At 21.6% G+C, this 13,213-nt stretch overlaps 2 protein-coding genes across 2 annotated transcripts; both read left to right on the top strand.

Moving 5' to 3' along the window:
• Nucleotides 1-300: 300 nt before the first annotated feature.
• Nucleotides 301-4,123, top strand: LOC552112 (RNA-binding protein 28). The gene is made up of 11 exons (XM_006562445.3): nucleotides 301-670; nucleotides 738-880; nucleotides 980-1,148; nucleotides 1,251-1,534; nucleotides 1,602-1,939; nucleotides 2,123-2,450; nucleotides 2,521-2,689; nucleotides 2,807-3,024; nucleotides 3,129-3,278; nucleotides 3,358-3,723; nucleotides 3,877-4,123. Exons 1-11 carry the CDS (start codon nucleotides 658-660, stop codon nucleotides 3,991-3,993), a joined length of 2,295 nt encoding a protein of 764 aa, XP_006562508.2. The 5' UTR covers nucleotides 301-657; the 3' UTR covers nucleotides 3,994-4,123.
• A 2,517-nt stretch (nucleotides 4,124-6,640) lies between these two features.
• On the top strand, nucleotides 6,641-13,210 carry LOC724860 (probable cytochrome P450 301a1, mitochondrial). The gene is made up of 10 exons (XM_016912756.2): nucleotides 6,641-6,839; nucleotides 7,171-7,417; nucleotides 8,720-8,836; nucleotides 9,604-9,680; nucleotides 10,209-10,404; nucleotides 10,511-10,670; nucleotides 10,825-10,994; nucleotides 11,214-11,292; nucleotides 11,443-11,640; nucleotides 13,057-13,210. The coding sequence occupies exons 1-10, from the start codon at nucleotides 6,641-6,643 to the stop codon at nucleotides 13,162-13,164; spliced, it is 1,551 nt and encodes a 516-aa protein (XP_016768245.1). The 3' UTR covers nucleotides 13,165-13,210.
• The last annotated feature ends 3 nt before the right edge of the window (nucleotides 13,211-13,213 follow it).

Raw genomic sequence — 13,213 nt, forward strand, 5'->3', positions numbered from 1 at the left:
GATTATAATTTTTTATCAAATAAAATCACAATTTTATAATTAAAATTAATTTTTAATTCTATTTTGAAATATATATTATTATTTTACTATCTTATATTTATATATACAATGATTTTTTAAATTATATTAAATGAATATAATGTATATTCAGTTCTTTATTAAATATTTGAATGAATTTATTTTATATAATTTTTTTGATTTATACATTTGTAAATATAAATAAAAATAAATTATAAATAACATTCTTTAATTTAATATAAATTATCCAATCATATTACATTACTTATTTATAATATCATTACTAGTTTTTCGAATACTGTAGTATTTAATATTTTGTATTTACTATTTAAAATTAAATAACTATTTTTTTAAATTTTTAGAAAAATATAGGAATATAATCGTTATATTTAAGAGTTGCTATATTTTAGAAACAATATTATTATTATTTAATTTATTATAAATTTTTAAAGTTATAAGTTTCATTTATATATAAAACTATTCTTATAATATACTTATAATACACGTGGTACTCTTAACCTAAAAAAGTAAACGATTCTAATATAATGTTAATAAAATTATTTTATATTTCATAAAATTGTAGATATTGGAAGTTTAATTATAAAAAAAGTTTTAGTAATTCAGAAATAAACATTCAATATGCGGAATATAAGTATGTAATATGTATAATAAATTTTAAAAGATTATTATTAAATTAATACATGTTATGAATGAAATAGGTAGAACTGACAAGAAGAAACTTTCTTGGATATATAGGAAGAAAACAAAATTACAAAAGTCAAATGAATCAACGCAAAACGTAACTGATAATGTAGACGAAAATAAGAAACCTAGAATTATTGTTCGTAATATACCATTTAAGGTTAATGCATTTTTCATTGTATAATAAAATTATGAAATTTATATTATTATATTTTTATTAAAATATAAATATACTTATATATTTTTAATTTATTATTAGGCAACTAAAGAAGATGTAAAAAAGTTATATGAATCATTTGGTGAAATTTTAGAAATAAATTTTCCAAAACGTACTGATGGTACATTAGTTGGATGTTGTTTTATTCAATTTAAACAATTGGAAGATGCATCAAAAGCAATATTTAATACAAATAAAAAAGAATTTCTTGGTAATATTTTAATAAGAACTATATGATTTTAATATGATATTAATAATTGAGTAATTATTTTTATATATATAATAAAAATATACATTAAAAATATATTTTTAGGTAGAGTAATATCTAGTGGTTGGGCTGTTTCAAAATCAAAATATTGCGAAAAATTGAAAAAAGAATTAGAAAATTTAAATGATAAAGATCATACAGATCAAAATGAAGATAAAAATAAAAACGAAAAATACAAAAATGAAACAAAAGAAAAAAATATTGAAGAAAAAAAAGATCAATTTAAACAAGAAAAATTGTTATATGCAAAAAAGGAAAAAAGAAAGTGGTTAAAAGAAAAGAATCGAAAAAAAAGAGCAAGAGTTGTAGTTAGAAATTTATCATTCCAAGTAAGATTATATTATAGATTTATATTGATTTTTGTTATTAAATTTTAATTTTTTATCATGATTGCAGGCAATGGAAGAAGATTTAGAAAAACATTTTTCTCAATATGGTACAATAGAAGAAATTAAAATTTTGAAGAGAGAAGATGGTGCAAAAATAGGATGTGCATTTGTTCAATTTGAACATGTACAAAGTGCAGCTAAAGCTATACATTATGCAAATTTAAAACCACTTTTAGATAGACCTATTATAGTTGATTGGGCTATACCCAAAAATAAATTTTCAAAGAATGATCCTGAAAATATAAATCAAGAAGATGAAATAAAAGTAAAAGTAGAGGTAGAAAGTGACATAGAAGATAATATAGATAATATAAAAAAATTAAATTCAAATGAAGAATTAAATGGGTAAATAATTATTTTCATTATTATTAATTATTTCATTATAATCCATATCTAAAATTATATCTATAATTTTAATATTTATATTTAAACAAATATTTAAAATTTTTATAAAATTAAATCTGAAAGGATATAATTTCGTAAATTTTTTTTTTATAAATATTTAATATCAAAATATTTCAATTACAGTGAAGATGAAAAACACGATATTGTTACAGAAAATGATGAATTTGGTACTTATGATTTAGAGGAAGTAGAAACAGAAAATGATGAAGATGATCAAGAAAATGAAGTTAAAGAACAAAAACAGCTGGATATAAAAGAAATAAAATATCCACGTTTTGAATCTCACGATGTTTCTGAAGGAAAAACTGTATTTTTGAAAAATGTACCATTTTCAGTAAAAAATCATGAATTAAAAAAATACATGGAACAATTTGGACCAGTTTATTATGCTCTTGTATGCATAGATTCACTGACTGAATATTCAAGAGGAACAGCATTTGTTAAATTTCAGGTAATTTTTTTTTTAAATATATTCAAATTTTGTAATAAATTTTAAATATGTTATATAAATTTTATCACAGAAAGTTGTAGATGCTGAAAAGTGTTTGTCAGCAGGAAATAAATTGCAAATGGAAGATCAAATACTTGAAGCATATAGAGCCTTAGATAAAAATGAAATTGAAAATAAAGAAAATTTAAAACAACATAAACAAAAGGATTCTAGAAATTTATATCTTATAAAAGAAGGAGGTAAATATTATAAAAAAAAAATATTTTTATTTAAAGACATACATAAATATATATAAATTTATATATTTTAAAATATAAAAATAGAAATTAATTGATACATAAACTTAAATTTTTTAGTTGTATTAGCTGGAAGTCCAGCTGCTGTTGGAGTTTCAGCAGCAGATATGGCAAAACGATTACAAATAGAACAATGGAAATCACAAATATTACGAAATTTAAATATGTTCGTATCAAGAGTGCGACTCGTTGTTCATAATTTACCATCTACATTAGACGATTTTAAATTCAGAAAAATTTTTGAACGTCATGGTCCTCCTACTGCGATCATTAGAGAGGTATTTATTAGAGAGTTTAAATTATTAAAATTTAAATATTTAATATGAAATAAATATATCTAAAATTTAAAAAAATGCAAATATTTAAAATAAATTTTATAAAGGCACGTGTTATGCGAGATATAAAAAACGTGGATATTAAAGGAGTGGGAAAATCGAAAGAATATGGATTTATTTCATTTACAAAACATGAAGATGCACTTCAAGCTTTGAGAAATGTGAATAATAATCCAAATATATTTACTTCTAGTAGGGTATGTATATAAAATTTTAATAATATAAGTATAAATTTTTATAAAATTATATTCTTGTATATCATTTTTATTTATTTAGAGACCAATCGTGTCATTCTCGATAGAAAATCGGATTATGGTAAATGCTAAGCGAAAAAGACTTGAAAAGAGTCGTGAGAATAATCCTCTTTGGTCGGGAAATAAAATGAAAAGAAAAAAAGAAAATACAAATGAAGAAGTTGCAACAAAGAAATTAAAAACTGAAAATGTAGATGAGTTTAGCAAAAAACCATATGTTGGAATGATTGGAAAACCTGGTGTAAATAAATTGCGATCGAAACATAATTTAAAAACTCAAGCAATAGTGCATAATCGAACAATAAAAAAAGAAAAAAAAATTAAAAAATCATCTAAAAAATTGGATATAAAAAGGAAACAAAAAATTAACGATAAGAATAAAATCAAGGTAAATATTTTTAAAATGTCTATATATTTATCTTTTTTTAAACTTATTAAATCATTTATATTATATTTTTTGTAGTTTACATATATTTCATATTTTGTATTAATTATTGTATTTTAATTATTTATATTTTTTAATTCTAAATTTTTTTTGTAGCCAAAACAAAAGACAAAAATAAACCATAATGACATAAATTTGGAGAAACTTGTAAATAAATATAAAGATAAATTAAAATCGATAGAATTGAAAAAATCTAAATGGTATGAATCGTAGAATCTAATTAATATATCTTACGATAAAAAAAATTGTATCAAAAATATGATTTTTATATATATATATAAACAGTATAATAATAATGTTCAATAAAAAGATCGACAAACATTGTTGTAATTATTTTATCATTTTTTACATTTTTCATTTTCTATTTTTAATTATATTAAAAATTTATAAATTATATATAATAAATGAGACAAAATTTAGAAAATAATTTTATAGTATTCTAATTTAAAAAAAAAATTAAAATAGTAAAATATTTAAAAATTTTGCCATTATATATTCATGTACTTATAATTCTTTCAATAACTGATGTTCAAAGTGAATTAATATTAAAATAGTGAATAATAGTAAAATAAAAGCGAATAAAATTATTTTATGAAATAGAAAAAATTAATTTAAATATTGAATCTTTTTTTTAATTAATAAAAAAGTTATGTGTAATTAGATGTACAAAATTGGTATTATAAAAATTTTATAATTTGTATCGTAAATATATAGAAATAATAGAGATAAAAATAACAACACGCACGAATTTGATGAAAATTTGGTGAATTACCATTTATTATTATTATCTATTTATTATCATTTTAAAAATTATCTTTCATTTTATTTAACTAACTTCAGAATTTAATAACGGTAATAATAACTATTTTAATAGTTAACGGAAACTCTTGAAGAATAAAAGGGCAGGTTGCGCACTTGTCTCGAACGAAAGTGTTCCCATTCAAAAGTGGTTCGTCGTGCATGATACATGTATATACATTGTCAAGTTAAATAATAATAGCAGATAATTATAAATTTTGTATCATTATTTAAAAAAAAGATTAAATGAAATAAATAATAGATTACTTGCTGATCATGATAATGTGGCTCGTATCTTTGATATAAATAAATGTGCAAATAAATAAAATTAGTATTGTGAGTGGAAAACAAATTTCGTAAATTTCATTTTAAAAAAATTATATTTTTAATATTAAAATAAATAAAAATTATTATTGTGATTGAAATACAAATTTCATTCCACAAGAACTATATTTTTATTTCGGTAAGTATTGAAATTTATTAATATTAAATCTTCATATATTTATAATTTTTATTTAATTTTTTCTTTTGCCGAATTTGCTTATTTAAAGAAATTTTCTAAAAATACATCACAAAGAAAATTTAATTATAAAAAAATTGGTATAACATAAGAAAAATTATTCTATGTACTTTTATTAACTTTTTATATAATTTAATTAATGCAACGAAAATTTTTTTTTTTTCTTATAATTCCTCTCAAAAATTTTATTTGCTTATTAAAATTATAATATTCAATATGGATTATTTACTTTTCGTGAAATGAGTTCTATGAACAATATTATTAGAAAGCACGAAAAAATTATGTACTTAGTAAAATCTCATTTGAAAGAGCTTTCGCGGTTTTTACAATGCAATTTACGCAGAAAATAAAAATATTATATTGAATATTATCTTATTAGCAATGTAAATAAAAATATGATTTTGAATTATTTTTTAAAAATATTGTTAAAAAACATTAAATATAATTTCAATGTTTTTTTTAATATTTGTACACACGTATATATAGAATATATTAATACACGTATATAGAGTATTAATATATTTGTGAAATATCTTTCTAAAGATCAAAATCAAAATAAAAATTTTATTAAAATTTAAAATATTAAAATATTATATATTATAATAAATATATATTAATATATATTATATATTAAACAATATATATTATAATATAATATTAAAATTTATTATATAATATTTATATCTATAAAATTATAAACAATTTAATAATTGAATTCAATAAAAAATTCAATAAAAAACACGATGGTGTAATGGAGATAGAAGATAGAGTCTTATTTTATTTTTCTCATTTTGTTTCGTCTAACGTAAACTTTAATTGATTATAATTTAATAAATTTTTTTTAAAAATTTACTTTACTTAATTTTTTAAATTTACTTACTTATAAATTTAATAAAGATTTACCCGATAATATTTTTCTATATCAAAATTTTTTTATTTGTTTTGAATCGTAGAATTGATTGTTTTAAAATTGACTTTTCAAAGATGTCTTGCAAATATATTAACACCCTATGTATTTTGCAAATTCTAAATATTTTTCTTGATAAAATATTATTGACCAGTATTATTTCAAGTTTCGATGTTTTAAATATTTATTATTGTATTAATATGAATAATATGTCCCTATTTCTCTTAATTTGTTATATTTTAGATTTTAGATTTTTCTTCGATATTTTTTAGAAAGATTGCTAAAAGAGCAATGGTTTTATCTATAACTTTCATTGTTAATCATTAGAATCATGCGTAATTCTCTATTGTTTAACAATAATGATTCTATGATTACGTTAACTTCACTGGATAAGAATATCTTTAATTCAATTTCACTCCTATTTAGTAATCTTTTTCGATCCATTTTTAGAAATAAGTGAAAATCAGTGCACTGGTTGAGAATATATTACGTATTCTACGCTTTAGCAAAAAACATCTTAGAATAAGTAGCAAACACCATGAATATTCATTTAATATGAAGAATAATAAATAATAATAACTGACGATTAAATGTTAAAGATATTTGTTATTAAATTTTTATGTTGCAGAGTAAAAATGCAAATTTTAAATTGTAAATTCACTAAATTATTAAAAAATACCGTCAAACAATCAAATAATATTATAAAAACGCTAGAAACTTTGACAACAGAAGTCGAAGAGCAAGATTGGTCGCGGTGTCGTCCTTATTCCGAAATTCCTGGACCTAAACCCATTCCATTTTTGGGCAACACATGGCGATTTATACCGTTCATAGGTATATTATAATCACATGTAGATTTATGTTATGAAATTTATTTTTTCAAACAATTAAATATTTTTCACAAAAATATATTAAAAAATATTTAATTTTTAATTATATTAATAAAAATAATAAAACAAAAATATAATAAACAACAAATTATTTATGGAATTATATCTATATAGGCATATGCATATATTTTATATATATATATATATATATATATATATATATTATAATTATATTGATATATCTTGTTTATATATAAATACATGAACATATATGTATATTAATAGATATTTTATAGAAAGAAGTAACATGAATACATTAGAATATTTTATTCCAGGTGATTTCAAAATACAAGCAGTAGATCAAGTGTCGAAGAAATTATATAAAGAATTTGGAGATATTGTAAAAGTGGAAGGTCTATTAGGTAGACCAGATATGGTATTCATCTATGATGCAAATGAAATCGAACGTATTTTCAGACAAGAAGAGAGAATGCCATACAGGCCTTCCATGCCCTCGTTAAATTATTATAAACATGTGCTTAGAAAAGAATTCTTCAAAGAAAACGCCGGCGTGATTGCTGTGTAAGTATTGAATAAATTTTTTTTTTAAATTAATAGAATAGCAATTACTTTATTAGATTATCAAATATTATTTGATACAAAGTACTATTTACTTGTAATAATAATCGTTATTAACATAATTTATTAATCATAATAACTAATTATTAAAATAGCGTTGAAAATTTTATTGGAATTTCAATTAATTTTTATGGTATTTTAATTAATTTTTATTAGATAATTAAACCAATAACAATTTTCAAGAGATATATTACAAAGATATATTAATATAATATTCATTAATATTTATTAATACAATTCATTATATTCATTAATATAATTAAAAATTAAATAAAATATACCATATTTGCTTTTATGAATTCTCACATTTTCATCACGTTTGAAATCTCATTATAAACTACGCATAATGGTCAATATTGAAATTACAAATCTTTTAATGGCGTTGCTTAACTTTTCATTTACCATTAGGATAGCAAATATTTGCTATGAATATTTAACTCGCGCTAAAGCGATGTGTTTGGAACGTGCTAGAATATCATTGCTAAAATATATGCTTTTATATACACTACGCACACACTTTATCTAATATGCTATCAACGTTTATGATCTACTGTATACATACTTTACCTATCAACATTTATGGCAATATATTTTTTACCTTAAAAAAAAAAAAAAAAAGAAAAAAAGAAAAAGAAAAAAATGATAGATCCTTACCAAAAGATTGGAATTATTGAATTGTAATAAAGATTTTTATATTTTTCAATGTACAATTATTTCTATTGAATGAAATTTATTACAAAATTATGATAATAAAATTTATTATAAATAATATTATTATTAAATTAGGATACTAACTAGGAATACAATTAACACACAATAAACTATTATCTAACTTATATTATCTAATATATATTATCTAACTTGTTAATGTTAAAAGATTAAAACATAGAAATATTTTGAAACATTTAAATAAGGATGGAATAATGTTTTTTGCATTAGTTGCTAAATCTTATGCATAATTTTATTGCTTATTTCCATATGATAATTTGCAATGTTACAACTATATTATATGTTACATTAATTCTCTTTTTAATACCATTTTTGTTTTTGTTTCACGTAACAAAAATTCTCATTACATTCATATTTTCTACTTATCTGAATATTTTTTTGTGTAGTGATATTTTTCTGAAATGAAAATATTATATTAGCTAATTATTGTTAAATTTGTTAAAGAAAAAGAAAGAAAGAATGTTTTCAAATATAATATGGATACTGATAGACTATATATATAAACTATTATTGCAGACATGGTGAGAGTTGGTACAATTTCCGCAGTAAAGTGCAACAAGTAATGTTACAACCGCGAACTGCAAGAATGTACATTACCTCTATGGAAGAGGCAAGCTTAGCGTTTCTTGAAAGGTTTGCTTGAGAATAATCATCTTTATAAATCTCAACCTTTCACTTTTCCCTTCAGATATATTTTTATCAATTTTGTTCAAATAAGCATATCCAATATATTCAATTTAAAAATTTCTTATAATTTTTTGACCTAATTTAGAAGTATTAATATAATCTAATAATTATTTTATAAATTTTATACAATTTAATAAAGGTCGTCAAAATAATGTAATGAAGGAAAAGTAATTTTACACTTACACAAAAATAAATTTGAATATAAGAAATAAAATTTTTGTTTAATATAATTTGTTTTAAGAAAAATTGCATTTGAAAATTATTCATGAATATTATTTAGGAATAATTTGGTTTTTTTAAAACTTATAATTTTTTTCACGAATATTTAAAATTAGTTAATTTTAAATATCATTTTCAGGTTTGTTTTATACAAATCAAGATTAGAAATGGAAACGTGTATCCTTTTCTTTCGATTTATCTTTGTTTGTAAAGTTATTTCCTGTCCAGTTATATAACTCATCTTGAAATACCTTCTACTGACATTATTACATACTGACCTAAAAATTTTTTAATCCAATAGATGTTTAAAAAATACTGATAATAGTTAATATAAAAATATAATAATATAAAATTAATAATATAAATAAAATAATATAAAATGGTTAATAATAATAGTTAATAATATAAAATTTACATAAACTTTTTATATGTATATTTACAATATACATATAATGCTATGCAAATATAATTGTAATTATAATTGTAATTTTTAGGATCAAGAAAATACGTAATAAGAATGACGAAGTACCTGACGATTTTCTAAATGAGATTCATAAATGGTCACTGGAATGTGAGTAATGAATTTCACTTTATCAAATTTATTACTATTCTTTATCTATATCTCAAATACAGTCAAAAATACATTTATTAAAATACATTTCTATATATATATTCTATATACATATATACATGATATAATAACGAAATAAAAAGTTAAAGCTATTAAAACATAAATATTAATAAGTAAAAATTGTCTTTGAATCTTTGTCTATTTAAAAAGATTTCACGTATTCCATCTATTCATTTGTAAATTTTGGGTCAGTCAGAATGGAAATAACGGTATAATGATCCAGAATTTTTTTTCTCAAATATTCTTTGCTTAAATTTCTCGTATCGTTTTTTCTCCTTCTTGTAATCATAGCTTTCTTTTCCTGTTTGTCAATCACGATTAAATTACACAGCCTTGTTTGTATGTGGTAATATAAAAAGTATAATTATCGTTTGTTGAATCTAAAAATTATTAATTATTTCGTTCAAATAAAATCGAAGTGTCATTCAATGTGTTTCTTTCTTTCTTTCTTTTTTTTTTTTTTTATAGCCATTGCGCGTGTAGCATTGGACGTTCGACTCGGTTGCTTGGACGATGACGCTAACATAGAAACTCAACAATTAATCGATGCGGTTACCACGTTCTTTAAGAATGTAGGAATATTAGAATTAAAAATCCCATTCTGGAAATTATTTAACACCCCTACCTGGTTGAAATACGTGAATGCCCTCGATACCATATTAAGGTGAATTGAAATAAAATGTTAAAACAAATAATTAAGTTAAAAAAAAGAAAAAAATGTAATTAAAAATAAATTAAATAAAAAAATGAAATAATATTCTTACTTTCAGTATAACGTCTAGATATACAACGGTGGCTCTCTCGAGGACAAAAGAAGCAGAGAAATCTGACAAAGAACCGTCTCTGTTGGAAAGAGTTTTAGCACTAGAAAACGATACAAAATTAGCTACGATACTTTCTCTCGATTTGTTCTTAGTTGGTATCGATACGGTACGTTAAGTGATAATTTTAATTAAAAAAAAAAAAGAAAAAGAAAGGAAATCACTTGTCAAAGAACCAAAGTTGTAGGAAAATATTTTCAAATATTATTTTTTTTATTTTATCAACAATATTGAGAAATTCATTTCAAATTCATTTGTTTAAGACGTCCAGCACGGTTGCATCAACGCTCTATCAATTAGCATTGCATCCTGATGAGCAAGATCGTGCTTACAACGAAGTGTGCAACATCCTTCCGAGCAAAGATATGCAGCTCGATGGAAAGCATTTGGATAAATTGAAATATTTAAAAGCATGTATTAAGGAAACATTACGGTTCGTATTCTTAAAATCTTTGATCTTTTATTTTTATTCCATCTCTCTATTCCTAAGGATAATAAATTTCCAGAAATTTGCTCAAGTCTACTTTATTAGTAGACTTAATAATAATTATCCATATCCATATTTATTTATCACGAATAATTTAAAACTATTATTTAAGATAAAATTCCCTTTCATTTCTTCATATATTAACATAATTGTTGTTTTCATCAGGATGTATCCGGTTGTTATCGGTAATGGGCGATGCATGACCAAAGATACAATAATCAAAGGGTATCGCGTGCCAAAAGGCGTAAGAAAGAATATTTATTCTTAATTTCTATTTTTATCGTCAATTATTAAAATTTAATCGAGCTTATTTTACCATAAATAATTATATCGTTTCATTGTATATATATTAACATTTTCTGTGACACTTATAACAATAGAAATTACTTGACAGGTACAAGTGGTCTTTCAACATTACGTCATAAGTAATCTTGACAAGTATTTTCCACATAGCGACAAGTTCCTTCCAGAGAGATGGCTTCAAAGTGACGGCGTGCGTCATAGCTTTGCCTCGCTTCCGTTCGGTTACGGAAGAAGAATGTGTCTCGGCCGACGTTTCGCCGAGCTCGAGATGCTCGTTGTAATCAGTAAAGTAATTAGTTTTGATAATTATTCTATTTATTTTTTCATCAATACATTATATTTATCCATTCCATAATTTCGATTCATTTTTCTCAATTTCTCAATTTCAACGTATTTAATCCTTTATTAACTAATATAATATAGTTAAGATCAAAAATAAAAATAACATCTTTATTTGAAAGTAGTACGAGGAAGAAAAAAAGAATACGGTTTTATTGTTTTATGACTACCAGTTTAATGCTTACCTTTAAGTGTAGTCACCGTTAGTTTGTCAAGCTATTATTACAGTAAATGCTCATGGACAATGGACAACTTACTCGGCCAGCTGGATTTTTGTTATTATACGATGTACCTAGCTTACGTACCTTTGTCACGGTACTCTGTACAATTACTTGAAGTGTATGGGATTTGAACATAAGCTTCTTTCCTTTTTTCTTTTTTTTTTTTTTCTTATTTCAACTTAAAAGTTAAATTTCATCAAGAAATAACAATAAGAAAATATTTTTATTTATGAAAAATTTCAATTCTATCTAAATGTTAATAAACATATTGATATAAAAAAAAAATGTAATCCAAGAAAGATATTTACACAAATGACAAATATTCCACATAAAATTTTAAGTTTACAGATTTTCTTTACAGATAATAAAAATAAAATTAATATTAAAATATCGTATATATATCTAATTTATCTAATATAATAAATTAATTATTTCTCTATTTTAATTCTTCTCTTTAATGATTCTACGAAGGGAAAAGCAATATTAAAGAGTATCGAATATTTCAATTTATATTCTTCGCGGGATTGCATAAACCATCGTAAGCTATGCACATACGTATCCACTTAAAATTCGGCGTAAGTTTATCTTTTATTTATGACGGATGGTTATAAATATAATGAGCTGCATCATAATTCTTCTGGTGATAATTTGAACTAAAAAAAATTTTTGGAACAACCTAACAAATATACTTTTAGAAATTCCTTGCTCACATTTGTATTTCTTTGTTGGCTATTGAAATTAGGACATAATTCAAATAAATATAAGTATGCTATTTAAAAAATAGAAATTATCTATAAAAAACAAATGAAATTATTTTTTCAAATGCTTATTTAAAAAAATATATAGAATGATTTTTAATAATACAAAATATATTTTTAACACTAGAACTAGATAGAATAATTTTTAATTAACATTTCTTTTTTTTTAAAGAAATATTATGATATTCATTTTTTTTTGTTAAAATTTCGAATTTTTATGTAAACAGGAATATTTGATATGTTTAAAAATTTAATAATAATGTAGAAATTTGATTTAATTTAAAGATTTATTCCAATTATGTGATATTATTAAAAATTTAATTAATTATCAAGCACATAATATGGATATCTATTTGTAATAATATTATTAACAATTTTTTGTTTCAGATTTTGCAACGTTACAAAATTGAATATCATCATGAGAAATTAGAGTATTACATAAATCCTATGTACACGCCTAAAGGATCCTTAAATTTAAAATTTATTGATAGGTAATGTATCAATTTATGTACAAATATTAATATATTTAATATTAATATATTAA

The sequence above is a fragment of the Apis mellifera genome, linkage group LG6, assembly GCF_003254395.2.
Source record: "Apis mellifera strain DH4 linkage group LG6, Amel_HAv3.1, whole genome shotgun sequence".
Taxonomy (NCBI): domain Eukaryota; kingdom Metazoa; phylum Arthropoda; class Insecta; order Hymenoptera; family Apidae; genus Apis; species Apis mellifera.